The 19,025-nt window shown below is 44.2% G+C and overlaps 2 protein-coding genes across 2 annotated transcripts; both read right to left on the reverse strand.

Annotated features, from left to right (window-relative positions):
• Positions 1–8,895: 8,895 nt before the first annotated feature.
• On the reverse strand, positions 8,896–12,174 carry LOC139202962 (forkhead box protein F2-like). The gene is made up of 2 exons (XM_070832580.1): positions 10,865–12,174; positions 8,896–9,071 (listed from the first exon to the last, which is right to left on the reverse strand). Exons 1-2 carry the CDS (start codon positions 11,838–11,840, stop codon positions 8,896–8,898), a joined length of 1,152 nt encoding a protein of 383 aa, XP_070688681.1. The 5' UTR covers positions 11,841–12,174.
• A 4,108-nt stretch (positions 12,175–16,282) lies between these two features.
• Positions 16,283–17,993, reverse strand: foxq1b (forkhead box Q1b). Its single transcript, XM_070832479.1, has one exon. It carries the CDS (start codon positions 17,822–17,824, stop codon positions 16,928–16,930), a length of 897 nt encoding a protein of 298 aa, XP_070688580.1. The 5' UTR covers positions 17,825–17,993; the 3' UTR covers positions 16,283–16,927.
• Positions 17,994–19,025: the final 1,032 nt, after the last annotated feature.

The following is a 19,025-nucleotide window of genomic DNA, read 5'->3' on the forward strand; positions in this document are numbered from 1 at the left end:
GCTGACACCAGAGGGACCCCTGCCCTGCACGGCGCCCCCCCGGGGTGCTGCTTCAGGGGGCTGGAGCAGCAGCACACAGGTGGATGCACGAAGACACCAAAAGCTGTGGAGTCCAGGTTTGTCAATATATTTCGGTCTTTTAATTGGGGCCTTTATTAGAGGAGCAGGACGAACCCACTCGTGTCTGCAGCTTCTGTCCCATGAACACCAGTCACCCCCCCGAGATATTTTATCACCCCCTGAGATAATTTAGGCCCAGCACTAAAAGTCCTTACATGATATTACACTGCATTTGTTTTCTGTGAATAATTATGAAGAGAACCTGAAACAGAAACCTGAGGACTATTTTGTTGTGATCTCTCTGTGATGTTTGGCGCAGGCCTGCCCCCCAGTGGTCACTGTGAACAAGTGTGTGATGGGTGCATGTTGTCATCAGCAGTCAGGTTCAAGTAACATGACCACGATTTAAAGACAAAGATAGTTCAAATATAAAAGTCCTGCATTCAAAACTGTGCTGAAGTAAAAGTACAAAGGTATCTAAATAGACTCTAAGTGCCAAAATTATGCAGAATGGCCCTTTTCAGAATAACAGTTATTATATTTTAGGCTTATCAGACTCTCTGATGAGGCCTTTTTTTTTGTTTTTCCTGCTCACATCCACAGATGTTTAGATCACAGATTCCCTCATTTAAATCCCTAATTGCTCACAATGTGCAGTAGATGTAGTGCAGCGTGCACACTGTTAGATACCAGCTCTCTTTTGTTCATTTATTTGATTTTGGACATGAAATGCAGCAGCCTAAGTGGTTTAGTAGGAGCAGAGCGCCCTCTGCTGCCACTTTGATGCACATGCACCTTCAGCAGCACCAAGAGGAAAAGAAAAAAATGATTTTATGAGTAAATTTTAGTTTGTTAAGCTCAAAAGTTCTATTGCAAATCTGCACCGTAATAAAAAAAAAAAGAAAAAAGTGTAGAGTATTTTGATTCTGTGTTTTTAACTGATGATCTTACATCAGTTTGCAGTCTCGCTCCTGAGGGACTGAGAATGAAACTTCACGGTGTCATCGACAGTGTTTATATTAAGTGCCTAATTAAACACAGACAAATTTCCAAAAAATCCCAGGACCTCAAAGTCATGCACCCAAAGAGCACATTGGAATTGGTTTTCAAATAAATAGTTGTCAATCATCCATGTGCAAAACATTAATCTTATGTTTATTGCTCCGGCCGTGACTGGTTTGAAGAGGGTAGAGCTGCTCTCAAGGCCACAAAGCGCCTCACAGTATGGCAGTTTTCCCCATTTTTACCCCAAAACTGGATATTTAAGACCATGCAGACGAACGAGCCGAGCGCCTCTGTAAATCCAAATAAGGCCATGGGAACTGACAGAGGAAAACCTCTCCTTAAGATTGAGCTGTTTCTCATTTAGTTACCCTGATGAACGGCATCATTGTCTCACATGATGACACACAAACCGTCTTATCTATCTCTATTTGCACGCCATTTTAAATTAAATCAAGATCGGCACTGACACTGAGCAGAGGAAATGTTTAGATCTATTCATCTCAGTTTATACTCAATAAACCGCCGGAAAAATGGGAACATGGAACTTCACACTATATTTGTCAAAAAAAAAAATAGCCTCAAACAATTTGTGTCAGCAGACCCTGAAGGATTGTGGGACATGGAAGTCAGGTTTTCCATATTTTACAAGTTCAAAAATAGCAAGCAGAGAGGATGCAACATCATGAAAATGTGAAAAAAATAACAGACGATGCCTCTAAGATTCAGGCAAATGACTTTATTATGGCTGCAGTTATGTTGCTCTCATAAAACAACATCTACAGAAACAGCTCAATGTCTTTTTCACAGAGGTGAATGATGGCTGCATTCCATTTAGCTGCTTCAGTTTCAGGCTGCTGGCCCTGTGCACGCTGGCTGGACTTAACGTTATTAACAACACCTGTGCTTCTGCTGTGAAAAACAAGTCATAATCACAGTTCATTAGTCAACAAGCCACTAAAACAAAGTAGAAGTCTAAAACTTGGCTGCTAAACTTTGCCCCCTAGTGGATTTCCTGCAACCACCAACTCCCTTTTTATTCCTTTCTTCCTTTCTTTCTTTTCCCTGAAGCAGCCTCGTCTTTCAGACTGATCTATTTATCAAGTATTGGTTCACTGAGCCCAATATTCTATTAAGGTTCTTCTATTCAACACCTGGCTGCAGCTCCACTGATCCTGTTGGAGACAAATGCCTCCTAAAGGTAATAATAAGGGACTGGAAGGAGCTCTTTGCATCCCTCTTACCAGGTTTCACCCCTCTCTAATTCCACGTGCAGCTACTGCGGCAGACTGTCTTGCTTGGGAAACTCTCCAGGAAGGTTAGATGAGTTATTTCACTAACTTTTGCAGATTAAACCCTGGAAAGGTCTTTTTTTACACCAGTCCCCGTTCTTTGATCCACAAAGCTTCCGGGTTTTTACTTGAGCATATTCTCCAGCTGTCTCTTGGGAAAAGGCACAGCTGCAGAGAAGGAAAGAGGATCACAGGATTTCAGGCTTAATGTATGTGATCTGGAAAAGGAGATGCTTTAGCATGAGACACTCCAGGGAATCCCACTCTCCTTAAAGTGCAGTCTGACGACCCTGAAGAAGAGCATGGCCTCAGCGGCTCAGCTGGAGGAGAGAACATCAGCAGCTTTAGATTCACGTCACAGCAGCGAGAAAAAGGAAGAAGAGGACTTGGACTTGGAGCAACGTGGAGAGCAGAGAAAGGAAAGAAGACAGGACGGCTTCATCAGTACTGTAAGTGTCACCTTAACCATTTCCAGTCTAACTGTTTTCTTACAAATTGCTGCAGTGTGTTCAGATTATGCTTCACCTGTCTGCCTCTGAGGACACTAACCCACAGTCACACTCCTGCAGACATTCACGTTAACATGCTAGTTTTAGCCGACTAAACTGCCAAATGTTAAAGGACAAATGTCGTGTTAAGATGGTCACTTTATTGTGAGCATGCTAGCTGTAGCATAAGCACTCAGAGTAGAGTTTATTGTTAGTAGTGGAGGGAGTATTCACACCCTTTTTCAAAGTAAAAGTACTAATCGCACACTGTCAGAACACTTCCTGCATTGAGAATGTCACTTCAGTAAAAGTATGTAAGTATAAGCATGAAAATGTGTAAAGTCAAAGTGCCCAGTGCAGCACCATGCCCCCTGTGACTGCTATACTCCTACATACTGTAGCATTGGATTATTATTAGTCATTCGTTAACGTGAAGTCGTCTCAGAGTTCAAACACACACGTTCACCATGTTTGTTTTTGTCCAACCAAACAGTCCAAACCTCAAAATCAGAGGTTCAAATTATTAAAATCTTTCCAAGGAAAAGCAGCAAATCCTCACATTTCAGAAGCTGGAACCATAAAATCACAATTACCAAAATAGTTGTCAGTTAATTTTAAGTCAAACAGCTGATTATCATCTCAGCTGTACTTCTATATACTGTCATCTAGTTTGATTCATAACAAAACATCACATTTTATAAACCCGTTATATGTTTTGTATGCAGGAACCATCATTAATAAAGCAGTCAGATAAATGTAGAGTACGTTTCCTCTGAGATGTCGAGGACTAGAAGACTATTTTAAGACTATTATACCTCCAATTTGTGCTTAGAAAGCAAATGTACCCAGTCACGACCCTTTTATCCAGTGATTATTAAAGTCGAGCCACATTTGTAGTTCAGCACAGTCTGTGAAAGCAGCGGGCCGTGACTGTGATCGTGTCCCTGTGATTGTGGAGGGGTCGTACGTATTACAGGAACACTCTGAGAAATACATTTGTTTGTATTAAAACCCAGAATAAGAATGAGGATACCGACGTGATTGATCTGAGGGCACCAGAGTGGAGAAAGGTGTTTGCCCCGGTCATGAGAAGAGCAGAACATGTTGGAGGATGATAATAGTCTGCTTCATCTGCTCGTCTGTCTGTTCGTACAACTTTTTGGCCTGTGGATCTGAGAACCCAATATCTGGATTTCCATAAACGCTCACGGTCTCTGGAGATTAATCCTGATCCTTTCCTCCAGCTTTGCTGTCAGGCCAACTTTTCCATTTGTACATAAACCAACGTCAAACTGTATTTGACGCTCTGCTCTGAATGGAAAATATTAAACTTCACAAAGTGAGCGGTTACGACTGCATCTGTACATAAGTAGCAAGATTAGCAAAGTGATCTCATGTACTGCTCATGATCAATTAGCCCGGACTAGATCACTCTGATGCTGCTCCAAGAAAACTCCTGTTATCTTACAGACACCAGTTAAATCAGCTCCTGCTTCTTCTTCTTCTTCTTCTTCTTCTTCTACTTCTTCTTCTGTGTGGTTCAACCATCGCTGTTAGAGAGCCAGCAGCCACATCTCTCACTGGCCCAGACCCTCAGGGACCAGAGGGGCCCACATTCAGTCTCTGTCAGCTGTGATAAAGGCCATAAAATGAGTTATTACCTGTCCTTTCTACCGGTTCAGATTATATCATGCTCCTGAATAGATGTGTTTGTAGGGAGGCCCACTTCTAATCTGCATGCTCTGGCTCTAAAATAAAATGTTATGGATCCAACAAAAGATCTGCACACTGCACCAATAGCTGGCAGCAACATTTTGATCTTTGTCAGGCACTCAGCAAACACTTAAACACACTAATAATAATAATGATAATAATAATAATAATACATTATTATACAGGCTCATACTAAATCCAACACATCAGACACACAGTGGTTAACAAAGGTATCAGACCAGCTGTCATAAAAAGGAGAAAACACAAATATTTTAGAAATCTGTCAAAAATTTGTTTCAAATTAAACATTGTATTATTATTTATTAGGCAAATAACAAACTGGAACAACTAAATAGTCCTTATTCACACATTTTAACCCAAAATCTTAATATCTAGTTTGACTTCCCTGATTGTTTTCATGGACTTTTCCACCGTCTCTTTTGTTATTGAGCTCCAAATAGTTCCTATCTGTTCCCTCAGACTTGCTTTGGATTAAATTAGTGTGTGATCTATTTTTTAATCCAATAAATCCCAGATCTGTTCGATAGGATTCAAGTCTGGACTCTGACTTGTCCAGTCCATCAGTTCCTCTACTCCAGATTCCTTTTACATCATTTCAAATCCATCATTGTGATTAAAGAGCTGCACATACTGGAGGTTAACCATCACAGGAACTAAAATAATATTTAGGTAATCAGCAATACTGTTAATTCAGGGCAGGGGAGGGAAACACCTCCCACTGGGTGGAGGTCTAATACATTTGTTAAGCTCTGTATATGTATCATAAATCATATAAATCGTGAAAACTACTATGTGGAAAGATAGAAAACAGCAACATGTTAATTATATTCCTTCCTCCTCCACTCCAAAAACAAAGTATAATAATAAAATTAAAATATTTATTTTGACTCAAAGCTACTGGAGGTACAGTCGTATTCATTAAGATATCCCTAAAGTAAAGTCGAGTCTGTCAATCACACTGAATATAATTGCTTCCAAAAACAGATTCAAATCTAATTTTAAGCCCTCTGCTCATCGATTGTCTCTCTTCCTTTTCAAAAGTGTGCTGGTTGATGTTCCTCCATGTTACCCAGTGTGTCTCAGGGTGGACGCTCACTGTCTGAATGGGTTCAAATGCACTGACCCAGAGTCCTTTGGTCATTAGTACCTGCGCTGTGTTCAGAGGCCGAAGCTCACATGTTTATTATAGTTATTCATGTTTGAGCTCTCTTGCTGTGAAAGGAGTCACTGCTTTGTGTCCCACTGCAGAAATGACCTCTGTGTGGTTGTCAGAGCCGCTAGATGGCGCCGTACTCCAACGTATTGAGAGTTCAGCACAGCTCAAAACATCCTCTCATGGAAAGTCAAGCAGCCACTGGGCCACTTGGTGTGACTTCTCCTCCTGGAGGGCTGCAGGCAGGAAATTAGAGAAGACTTTGTTTCCTGAAATCCAAAGAGTTTTTCTCTTGGTGGTATGAGAGTGCTGATACTCTTCATCGCTAATCCCATGAGACGTTTGTTGTACCCCAAAGTGTTCAAAACACCAGAGGGAGGCCACCATAAGGATTCAGTCAGTCCCTCGCCCACTGGCACTGATTCTGGATCTGGAGCTTGCTTACAAGCAGATAATATTATTATGTATAATAATAATAATAATGATGCTGTTGTATGATGATCCCCTGTAGAATCTGCTGCCACAGATTTCCTAAATTTATCCACAAATGAAAAATTGAGCTTCTTGGGTCGTCCAAGTGTGAAAAATAACTTGTGAAAACAGGAATTTCACATGTGGTTTTCATTTGTAAGACCTTACAAATATTCTATGTTCCTACAATATTACTTTCAAGCTACAGAAGAAAAGATATTTGTAAAGAGCGACTGAGTTTGAAACCCGTAGTGCACTTCAGCACGACAAACACCGAGGTAACAGATACTAAACATCCCAGAGGAAAAATGCTCTCAGATGTTGCATTTCAGACACAAACAGTGACTCCACAGAGTATTTTTTTTTAGAAACTGATTATGTCAGTGGCCTAATAAGGAGCTGCCACTGCCAAATCCTGTCTGCATCTGTGCTGGTCATGAAGGATGCTGCGTTTGATTCACGACCAAGCGCCATGTAGACAAAAGCTGGAGCAGCAGCAGCAGCACAAGTGCAGCCGCCCAAGTCTGCTTTGTGTTTGTGTGACGAGGCAGCTCGCCTGATCTGTTTACCGCACTCTAAAAATACCACTTTGTTGCATTTCCATAGACGTGGGCCCTGTCGTTTCATTTGTTTATATGGCGTCTTCAGATGTTGGCAACCCTGGATGTCCACATGGAAAGGAGCAGCCTCAGGATGCAGAAGACCTTCAGCTCTGTAGTCAGACGGGGGTTGGGAGGAGGCTGTGAAACATGCAAAATGTGGAAATGTTCAGACTGAGAATAATCAGATTTTCTCAGAAGTGGCCTCTTTGTTACAAAATCCTTCTACGTGGTTATCTAGCTTTTAAAAGCACGTCAGTCTTCTGGGCCTCACACCTCGTAGCATCAGTCCAGGAATGCTCTTCCTTCAGTGATGATGTGAACTGCTTTGAACCGCTCATCTGTCAACAGTGCTGGAAAGTAACTAAATGCGTACTTTACATACACACATTCACCCAAGAACTGAACTTTTGTGCTCATTAATCAATAATCCAGCTTTTCTTCAGAGATTAACAGGTGACAAACTGATAACATATGATTCCTTGTATGAGATTAAACAACCGAATAGGATATTCACTAACTCCACTTTGACTACATGCAGATACAGTAAAACTCTGGTAACATGTTAATAAATCAGTGATTTAAGTTGAGTAATCACAGGGATCATTCTGCTGTATGATCCTTTACTGATAATATATCTGTACCTTTACTAAAGAGGGATTAGAATATAGATCAACTCATCTTTATTACTATATAATGGCATTGCTGCATTTACTGAAGTAAAGGATTTGAATAGTCTTCCACCACTGCAGCACCCCCAACACAATCACAACTGCTCACCGAACGGGAAACTATTGAAATAAAGGAAATATCACATGTAAATCACTCTGAAAGTGAAGATGAGCCACCGAATGATAAAAGGATTCTTTAACTGACAATAAATAAGATTCATAACAACCATTTCTGAGGCACCTGCAGTTTATGTTGCACATATCGTATATATATACGTGACTTTGTTATTATATGTCACTCATTTTAGAGAATAGTACAAATCCAAACCCTGAGCATCAGTGGTGGGAGAAGTCATCAAATCCTCCAGAATAATAAAATAAAACGCTCCATAATACATCAAATCCCTGCATTCAGTCAATTATTTAAGTCCAGAGATGTTACCAGCAGGGTAACATATCAGGAAATAAATAGTAGAGGCGTCATTATGAAGCAGAATGACTCCTGTCCGTCATATTATCGCTCTATATGATTATTGATGAACTCACATGTAAGCAGATACGTTAAACTGTCTGCTGATGCTTATTTTAATCTATAATCACACTTCAGATGTTACAAACTGAGTGAAAAGTTTTGCATCTTCTTCTGCAAATGAATCCGAGCTGTAGAACATGTGTGAAGTAGAGAAAAGAAGAAGAAGAAGAAGAAGAAGAAGAGTAAATGCTGCTGATCATACTGGAAATGTTTAAAAGGCCAGAAAGTCCTTGTGTTTTCTCTGATCTATGAAAAGCTCAGGCTCACTTCCCTTTAATGCAATTTAAATAAAGTTTGAACACGGACGTGCAGGGACAGACAGAAGTCTTTAGGAATGTAGCCTAAAATATATATCAGCTTTATTGAAACCTTTTACAAGACAAAAAGTTGGCGAAGGGTTATACAATAAGTGCAAAGGTCTGTTGCAGGTCATGTTAGCCTAAAGCGTCACGTGTGTAGTTACTCTAATAGGATAGAACATAGTTACATAGATTATAATTTGTTTGCACGTGTTACAAGAGCAAACACATTAAAAGTCGTGTTTCTGAAGCTTCTTTTGAAGAAGAGAACGCTTGTCTGGGTTCATACAGGCAAAGTGGTTGTGTTTTTTTTTTTGTTTTTGCTTTTGTTTTTTTTAAGGCCTCTGGGGTTTCTTCATTCATTTCCTTCAATGCATAGTTTTTTGTCAAGTGCAGCCAAAAAAAAAAAAAAAAAAAGCTACTTTGGCTGCATGTAGGAGGCAAATATGTGAGAGCGTGCGGACACCACGGTACATCCTGGTAGAGATCCTCCAGAAAAACAGTCCGCTGGGTTTGTTCCCGTGTGGCGGACCTGCAGTCTCACTGCGGCCCGCCGGAGCCTCTGCGGTCCGCAGTCCTCAGCCGCAGCAGCGCTCACATCACGCACGGTTTGATGTCCTGACAGACGCTCTGGGGGTGGTGGTGGTGGTGGTGGTGGTGGTAGTAGGACCCGCCAGCCGAGGGGTGGAAGGACGAGATGCCGTTAAAGTTTAACACGAAATCTTTCCTGTCGCACACCGAGGAGTGGCTCTGATACCGTGGAATCCCCACTGCAAAGGAGAAAACATGTCAATAAGGAGGTGAAGGCGTCAGTGTTCACCAGGCATGATGGATATCTTTAGATTTATCTTTTAAACGGCTCAACCCGAATTTAGCATTAAATCGTTTTGCACAAAATCAGGTAAATGTGGTTTGTTGAGATGAGAAATTCACATTTTACACGTCAAATATCTTCAAAATAAAATGTGAAAGCCGCCACATTTAAATTCGCTTTGGTTCAGATTTAAAAAGCGGATTGACTGATAAGGAATATGAGTCAAAGTGGTCCTGATCCTGTCATATTGGCTTTAAAATGAATAAAATGCACAGCTGAGGACTTTCTTTACTAAAATTATTATTTATCTAATCTATATATATGATGTTCCTCCCATCTTATCCTCTTTACGAATTAATTCCCAGCCACATAAAGTGTTTTTTTATTTAAATAAAAGTAGAAATAAATTATTTTTTGGTAATAACATTTGGACATTTGCCTTCTGTGCTCTTCCACAATGTGACAGCGCAGTAATTCCTCCTTAGTTTCTATTTCAAAAGGCACCTTCTTCCTTCCACTACTTCTATTTATTTTTATTAATGGCCAACGACAGTCCAGGCTACCCAATGTGAGCAACGTCCCCCAGACTTGTAAGAATATTTAAATCAGACCCAGTGACCGTCAGCTTGTGTCTGTGGGCGAGCCTCTATTTCTAGAAACAGAAAAATAAACGGGAAGGCTGCGGCTTCGTCAAGGTCATAAGGACTCCAGATGTGACTGTTTTTCAGGGGAAGACAGCAGGCTTTATCCTCCGGGCCGCAGCTCGCCGCCCTGCGCCCGCTTTCACAGACAACACACGAGCCAGTGTGACTGACAGCGCAGTCACAGACCCTGAGCTCTGCTCACCAGCACGTTTCTCCTCAATTAAGACGCTGCGTAAAGTTTAACAAGGCCTTCCGTCTCTTGTGGATACGCGATGGTTGAAATCCTCCGCCGGTGTGGTCCGACCTGCGCAGTCTTTGTTTGGTTAACCTCTGGGACCCTTTCGGGCTCCAGCATGGGTTACTCGCCTCGGTGAAATCCCCAGACTTTAGTAAAGCCTCGGTGTGTTGTGTTAAAGTAAATGAGCGTGAACTGGGGAGGTGAATTAAGAACTCGATCACAAAATAGCTGTTTTTCTTTTAATCTGTTTATCAGGCAACAGAATAAATAATAAATAATAAAAACCAGGCCACAGATGTGGATTAAAAAATCCTGCTTTGGTTTGACGAGACATGTATTAACACATTAGCAGCTGTTAGAATCTGAGTTTTATTTATTAATGAGCTTAAAATCACTTTGAAAACTAACTTTCATTTCTCCGGACCAAAGCTTAGACCAGTGCACGGTAATAAGTGGGTTTAATTATTCAAGAAACACTCAATAAATTTAGTTTAATTAATTGTTAAATTATTTTGCCACCCCCACGTGTTGAAAATAACCCTGAACTATTTAAGTGAACTGGTGGCAAACGATGAATTTATTTTAAAAACTGGCCTTGCACGAATATATAAACACTCATTTATTTTCCTTTTAAATTAGTTCTGATTGGAAATATTCTGAATTTTTATGCTTATTAAATTATTTATGAAATATTTTACCTCATAATTTAAGTTTATCTTCCTAAAAAAAAACATTTAGCACTCGCCACAGGCCTCTAAAGGAAACTAAATGCTGCCTAGTGCAGTTTAGTGCAGGATTATTATCGTGTGCTTTCTTTTAATTTAGTGTCACCATCCTCATCGTGAGCCACCAGTGGGTCTGTGGTACCTGATATGTCGGTGCTGTGGCTGTCCCTGCCGTTCTGGTGAAGGTAGCTCTGCTCCAGGGAGTAAGGCGACATGCCGGAGTGTAAACCAGAGGATGCGGGGCTGCTGGAGGCTAGAGGCTGCTGTTTGATGTAGGGGGACCCGCCGGAGGACGCCCAGTGTGCGGATGTACTGGCGTACGGGGAGTGGCCGTCCAGCGCGCTGGCCATGGCTGGAGAGGACGGTACGGGGCTGCTGCTGCTGTCCGGTCCGTAATCCCCGTTTGGCGGCACAGGACAGCTCGCCATGTACGTGGAGCCGGGGCTCGGGGACATGTGGGGTACGTGGTGGCCGCCGCTCAGCCCGTCGTACCCCCCGGCCATTGAATTGCTCATCATGTCCAAGTTGTAGCTGTTGCTGTGACACGCGAGGGTGGCGGATGGAGCTTGAAAGTCAAAACTCTGCGGGAGAATGGAGGTGCCGAAGCCTATTCCGTTCATCATCCGATACATGGGCTTCAGGGCTTGACATTTTCTTCTGAAGCCTCTGGGTCTGCGGCGAAACGAGCCCTCCTCGAACATGAACTCGCTGCCCGGATCGATGGTCCAGTAGTGGCCTTTCCCCGGCCTGCCCAGCCCCTTGGGCAGCTTGATGAAGCACTCGTTCAGAGAAAGATTGTGCCGGACCGAGTTCTTCCAGCCCTGATATGAGCCCCTGAAGAAAGGGAAGCGAGCCTGGAGGAACTGGTAGATCTCACTGAGTGTCAGTCGCTTGGTGGGGGAGCTCTGTATTGCCATAACGATGAGAGCGATGTAGGAGTACGGAGGCTTTTCCGGTCGCCGTAAACCGGAGCTCGTCTTCTTTCCTTTGATGGCGGTGGACGAACTTTCTGTGGCGGCTTGTGGGCTCAGCATGGCGGGATGCAGGACGCCGGACGCCGGGCTGGATCTCAGAGGAGGCGAAGGGTCGAGCTGCTGCTGAGGGGTCTCGGTCGTCATGTCAGCTCTGACGTACGACTGGCGTAGAGTGAAGAGAGGGAGGGAGAAAAGACCAGCCGTGAGATGTTTCCAGAGAGAAATCTATCGGGATCCAGCCGTCAGGGTCCTTGCAAGTGAGCGTTACGCCGCCAGTGGTCCTCACAATCCCAGCGCAAAATGGAGTGAAATCTGTCTCCAGTTACGCACAACTCTCTCGTTACGCACGGTGCTCCCTTGACGCATGCAGAACGCACGGCGGGTACGCACTGACAGAGAGAGGAAGAGGAAGGGAGAGTGGGGGGAGCTGGTTATCCACTGGAGACTGAGTGTCCAGGGTTTTAGCTCGACACAGAGGCTCCACTGGGTGTCACAGCGGCGCTAAGTGGTGCTGTGTGGCGAGCCGGGTGGCCATCGACCGCCTTAATAGTCCCTCAAGTGGAGGAAACACGAAAACCCCTCGACTTATTGCGCGCAACAGTCCAGCCAAACAAAGCTCGACCACCTATCATTTCATAAATCTTTCTTCCCTCTGCGAGAGCCCCCCACCCCCCTCCCCCCTTCTCCTCATCCGCACTCTGCGCCTGCAAATCTCCCTGAAATCAGTGACGAATAGACCCAGCCCCCCCCCCCCCACCCCCTTGCCAAATCTGGCCCAAGTCCACTTACCGTTCTCAGCAGCGTTAAAGCCCCTCATTCTCCCCTCTCCTCGTCGTCTTTCTTCCCCTCCCACCCCCTCTCTTCAAGTTCGGACTACACGCAATTAAGCCATCTATCAAACCTCCCCCAGACATCCCAATCAACAGCGCCACACGCCAGACAAGCACAAGTTTAAAAAACTTTTTTCCTCCCTCTGGTCCTGCATGTATGAAGCTGGGATCTCAGGCCGATGTGCCACTGATCATGCATTTTCCTGACACGATTAAACCACAACAATATGTGCAAAAGATCCAGCTTGCATCTGAAACCACGATGCCCAAAGCATCCAAACTTCATATCTGCAGCAGATGATACCCAAACGCATCGCTGTGAAGCAATAAAAACGCACCATCTTGTATTATTTGTATTATTTTGCTCATAATTTCCTCCCAAACTGGTCCAGAGGATAACAAAAACAAACTGTCGCGGTGCCGGGCTGGGGCGAGGAGTGTGAGAGATGGAGAGGTGGTGGTCTTAACTGTGCGTGTGTAAGCGGGGGGTTGCTCTGAGTAAATGACTTTGACATGAGTGGAAGCAGGCTTTTTCCATCAGGCCCGGCCCTGGATACCACACACAGCGCGCCAGTGTCAGCTTACCGCCCCGGGCCAGAGCCGGTCCCATGGGCCCCACGTTCATTAGAGAGAGAAAAGCGAAATTAGGCGAACGGGCGTCGACAGTTTCCTCCCCTATGGAGACATCACACACAGATTTGTCCAACATGATGGAGTTATATATCCCATAAAGGTAATATCAACATCCGTGCTGCGCCGGAGCGGAGATCATTGGGCTTTGATGGGGGGAAAAAAGCATCAAGTTTTATGGCTGTCGCTAAACCGAGAGCTTTTTAGTCGTGTTGTGCATGTTTGTCACGATTTCTTCTCATGATGAGTATTAATTTCTCCTCATGCATTGGTGATATTTCTATTTTAAATTTAGGTACGTTTCATTGCATCCTTTCTTTTTCTTGCACGGGCTGTGTGGGATTAAAGAAACCCAGGGTGAAACTTAACAGAGAAACAAAAAAAAAAAAAACGTTTTTTTTTTTTTTTAAACATTTTATTTCATGCACTCAAATCTGTGTGTGTGCACGTGTTGGCCGACACGAGCTTTTTAAAGTTTAGATATAGCCTGGAGGATTTTCCAAACAATAACCAGCCACAATAACCTTTGCACTTTTGCACAACAAAGGATGTGCGGATAAAATCATTTTCCACCATGACACACAGAGCACTTTGGAGGGTCTTAACGGCCCCAGAAATTTCCTGCGACATCAAAACTTATGACCCCCGCCGAGATCAGGATGCTTTGGCTTGCAGGGGGAATCTTTGTTCTGGGAGCGCTTTGAAGACGGCGCTCCGGCTGCGTTTACGCACCGAGATTATATGAGCTCCTAATTTAGCCTTTTTGGAAATATCAAGTGATCACCGGCCGCCACCGAAGCTGTTCAGAGGTGGTTTTGATAGTCTGATAGAGGAGTTTGTCTTCGGAATACGGACACGGCTGGAGGCCCATATGAGCCTCTTGCCGGCACAATGAGGGCCTTCTGTTTGTTTTCATGTTTAGGCTGAAATATGCTTGTTTATCCCTCATAGAATATAAGGCAGATCAGATTTTGGGAGAATGTTTGTCGGACTGGTAACCCATTTCAGGACTTTTTTTGAATAAATAGGACACAGTGTGGGGTTATACTACATTTAAATGAAGTATAAAAAAAAAAAACTAAATCATAAGGATCCTATTTTTCTCACTTAAAAACAATCAAGAAATATTTAGAATATTTTTTCCAAAATAATATACAAACACAATAGTTATATATAATAATGATTAATGCTAATTTAAATTTACATTGTTTTTTATTTGGCTCTATGTATTATAGGCCCACAAGCCTGTAATAAACCAAGTGCATGGAATAAAACAATAACAAATAGAGAGTTCAGGTCCTTTAAACGGTAATCCAATACGGGCTGCTCGGCTTCTCTCCTGCATGGCCGCTCCGCCTGTGTTTCCTGTGACGGTGCCGGGAGCTTTAGAGCTGCCTCCCCGGGACTCTGGGAGGTCAGGCGCGGTTCAGTTTTGCCGGAGTGACAGGCTGTTTGGACTTCCTAACATTGTGCCTTGCCTTAAAGTTTGGTTTCATAACACTGTGGGCCTTTTTTTGGGAGGCAGTCAGCCCTGGAACTGGCCCGAGTTCCTCCTCAGGCAGCGTGACGCGCAGACACGCAGGGAAAGGCTGTTTACAAACACGAAGGATGCGCGTCATGACAACACGGATGTTAATAAAGGAGGGATACGGAGAGGACTGGAGCCACGTGACCGCCCGGCGCACAGGTATGCTGTTCCGGCGTTTCACCTGCAGGTTGCAGCATTGTCCCTGAAAACAGGAGCGAGGCTCACCTGTCACCTGTCAGAGCTCAGTGCGCTCTGCCTCCGGCTTTAAGCCACAGCATCCACGTGCAAAACGCTCCGTGGGGGCACGTGAGATGCAGGATGCAGGCCTGCTCGGCTTATGGCCGCTGTGAGGGTTTTTGTTTTATATCCAGACACAAATGTTGAGATTCATTTTCCACATCAACCTGCATCACAGGAGCTCGTGTCCAAAACTCCAACGTGCTTTAATTTTGTAATTTGATTTATTTAATGTGTGTGTAGGATCTGGTATTTCCAGCAATAATAGCAGTGATGTCTTAAAAGTGTTACACTCGATTTCCATGAAATTGCAAACAAAAAAAACCCCCAAATAACCACGTTATAATTCTGAAAATGGGATCTGATTTTTGTGGTTTTTATTCTTCTTGTTTCGTGAGAGCAGGTGATAAAAATGAGCTTGAAGAAAACTAAACAGTTCACACTTATAATACAGAAGGATGACCCGAACTGACTGCATTCAATACCTCAGGAAATAACATTTAATCCATTTTAACTTCAGGGGAAAAACTGTGTGTGTTGGACTCAAAAAAAAAATGTTTCTGGTCTGTTTCTCGTGAGTCTGATGAGTCTGGGGTCCGTTTCAGGACCGCGGAGAGCAACTGGAGCCTCCTCCGGTCAGCAGCCTGCAGGAGCGTGCGCGCACACGTTGGAGATAATATTGCGTGTGCATGTGAATGTGAACATCTGGCTGCTATGAATAATCAGAGCTGGAATAAATAGATTCTTTTATATTCAAAGTTTTTAGCTGTGAGAACATTGCGGACACTGATTTGTCTCTAGTTTATTATGAGGCTAGTTTTGTTTTTGTTTTTTGGATAAATTCTTGTGCAGTAAACACGTAGAGCAGATTTTTTTTTTAGTAATAATTGCGTGGTGTGATAGTAAAACTAATTAATATCAGTGTGAGGATCAAATTATTATCACAAGAACACTTATAATAATTGTAGTAAAATGTCCTGATAGATAAAACTTTTTTTCTGTGGCAAATTTTATTCGTAGAGTTTGAGACACTTTTGTTTTGAAGGTTATTTTTTATTTTATTTTTGGCTTCATGTGCTTTTGGGAACATGTATGACACCTTAAATAAACCTAACAACATGCCATGATAATTAGAACAACAGGGTTTTTATATTCAATCTTTATTCTTTGTATTTTTATATCAACACAACTGACCAATATTCACCTATTTAATAAGGAGTCCTTCTGTTATGTTGACATTGATAAAGACCTTTCTGTCTTTCTCCCTACAGTATCTCACCTGTTGCACAGGTGTGAGGCCCATCCTGTCCCGCCCCCGCTGCTCCTCAGGTGTGTACACAATAACTCAGTGAACATCAGGGTCCCATTGTTTCACGTTTTTTATTCATAAAAATACCAGGCATGCATGAATCAATCTCAGGAAAACATCGGGCATTTCCATGCGTTTCTAGTGCAGCCACGTGATTCCCACCGCAGCTCAGTCAGTACTTTTATATTTACAACAATATTTTTTTTTTTTATACAGCAGGTCATACAAAACAAGAAAATATAAATAAGACGAATAGTTTTATGTCTCAACGTGGCACTTGGTTGCCGTCATACAGTAGAAATGACCAATGAACCATGGAAACATGAACACAGACACACTCTCCAAGCATCACACACACACACACACACACACACACACACACACACACACACACACACAGAGGAATGTCCTGCGGTGACAGCAACTTTTCGCTTGATCACCACACAGTTAGATCGATATTGACAACACGCCATGTTTGTATTTTTGCCACTGCAGAAGGACTTACAGCAGTGATGGTGAGACAGACAGACAGACAGACAGACAGACAGACAGACAGACAGACAGAGTCCCGAACAGTTAAACAGCTAAAGCACTGAAAGCTATGAGCGCCCACAAAAGTGCACATCATGGGTGGAAACACACACACACACACACACACACACACACACACACACAGTCTGACAGCAGTCCGGCAGCTTTATGAGAGCAGAGAGTCTATATGGAAGCCTCGCGCCTTGTTGGGCACCTTGAGCGCGTGGAGCACGGCCTCAGGTGCGGCCATGCCCGGTGCTGTGTGCTGGAGGTATGTGAGAGCATCCCTGCTGGGCTCTGTGCCGCTGTACCCCCCCTCTGACAGGTACGTGTGCTGTGCCGGATAGGTCAGAGTGTAAGGCAGTATGTGGGGCCCCGGGGGCCAGTAGAGCCGGGGGGCCTGGGTCTCTGCTTCAACGTGGCTGTCCTCCCTCCGTTTGAAGGGTGTGCTTAGGATGCTGTCGATGGCGAAGGAGCTGGAGAACTTGGCCCCCACCCTCTCCTCCGGAGCGGGGAGGCGGGTGTCCTCGCTGACCATATCCGGGCCGTCCTGCTCCTTGGCGGACCTCTTGGCGATGCGCTTCCTCCTGCGGCGGAACACCCCGTCAGCGAAGGTGTACTCGCTGTGCGGGTTGAGCATCCAGTAGTTGTCCTTGCCCCAGGGCCTGGACGGGTCCCGCAGCACTTTGAGGAAGCAGTCGTTGAGTGACAGGTTGTGGCGCACCGAGTTCCTCCAGCCGGTGTAGCTGCCGCGGAAGAACGGGAACTTCTTCATCAGGTAGTCGTTGATCTCTGCCAGAGTGAGGCGGCCGCTGCTGGACTCCCGGATGGCCATGGCGATGAGGGCGATGTAGGAGTAAGGGGGTTTGGGTCTGCGGGTGTAGGGCTTCCCCTTGCTGCCGTCGCCGCTCTGGATGACAGGTGGCGGGCTGTTGGCTACGCAGTCCCCGTCCGACCCCAGCTCGTCCCCGGACAGAGGAGACGGGACTCCCCCCTCTGCGTCCATGCACAACTCCAGCGGCTTCTGCGCGAAGTGGTGCGCAGAGAAAACTTCAAGTTTCATCTTCCCCCCCTCAAAAAAAGAAGTGTTATCTTCTCCCTGGTGTCTCCTCCGTTCCAGCCTGGTGTCAGCTGAGCAGCAGAGCAGGTGCAGCAGTCCTGACAGCACAACTGCCTCTGAGAGTTTGTGTTCGTTGTAAAGGCTCGTCTGAAGCGCTGGAGGCACCCTGAGCCTCAGTCTGGAGCAGCAGAGCACAGATCTGTCTCCCGAGACACGCTTGTCTTGCTATAATATAATGCCTCAGCTAGGGCCGGCCCACAGGCGGGGTTTCCAGCCCGAATCCATTGACTGCATGTATGTTTACAACTGGAGGCAGCCGTGCCACACCAGTGGAGAGGGGGAAAAACGAGGAAGTGAGGCGAGAGATGACAGGTATGGAAAATAATTAGTTTTAAATGCAACCACCTTCTTTATTTTCCCTTATTTTCATCACACTCATGTTGGGACACATAACAGCATCTTCTGTATTGTACAGCACAACTGTTCCCTCCTGACAAAACACTTTTACTGAATCAAATTTAGGATTTTTTTATTTTTTTTTTTTTTTAGATTCACATTTTCTGCCAAACCATTCATCTACAAAACCAGTTTTATTGGTTCTCTTCTGTCTGTCCGGGTTCCAGGTTCAGTGAAAGTGCATCAAGATGACAGAAAGAAGTGGCAATCAGTGGCCTCAGTCCTGTTTTAATGGTCTTGAAAGTGCCAATTATAGATTTTTATCTTGTTCTGTGGCGCGTTTTTACGCACACAAGCAACGATTCACGGAGCGCTGATTTTTATGCTGAGATCATTTAAGAGGAAACATAACACTGGATTGGCAGAAAGAAGGGAACAGAATAAATGGAAATCGCTACGACAGTGCTGCTCTTCACCTCCACCTGTTCCTCCCTTCTCCGGTGGAACGGGGAAGTAACGCGGACGCAAAACTCAAATAAAAGAGATGGGTTTGGATGAGTTCCACGTAACGCACAAATAATAATATGTAAGCTCTCAGGTTGAACAAGAGGGTTGAGGGAATGAAAAAACAAAACAAAACAAAGCAGAATGACTGTCTGAGAGGGCATGTAGAGTTCAGAGGAACATTGCACCTGCATGCAAAGACACATCGCAGCGGCAGAAGACTGGGTGGAAACCAGGCGATTCATTTTGTGTGTGAACCGGTGATGCAAATAAGCAGTGGGAGGGAGGCGGTGTCTGTCTCTCA

This window comes from Pempheris klunzingeri, chromosome 6, assembly GCF_042242105.1.
Source record: "Pempheris klunzingeri isolate RE-2024b chromosome 6, fPemKlu1.hap1, whole genome shotgun sequence".
NCBI lineage: Eukaryota > Metazoa > Chordata > Actinopteri > Acropomatiformes > Pempheridae > Pempheris > Pempheris klunzingeri.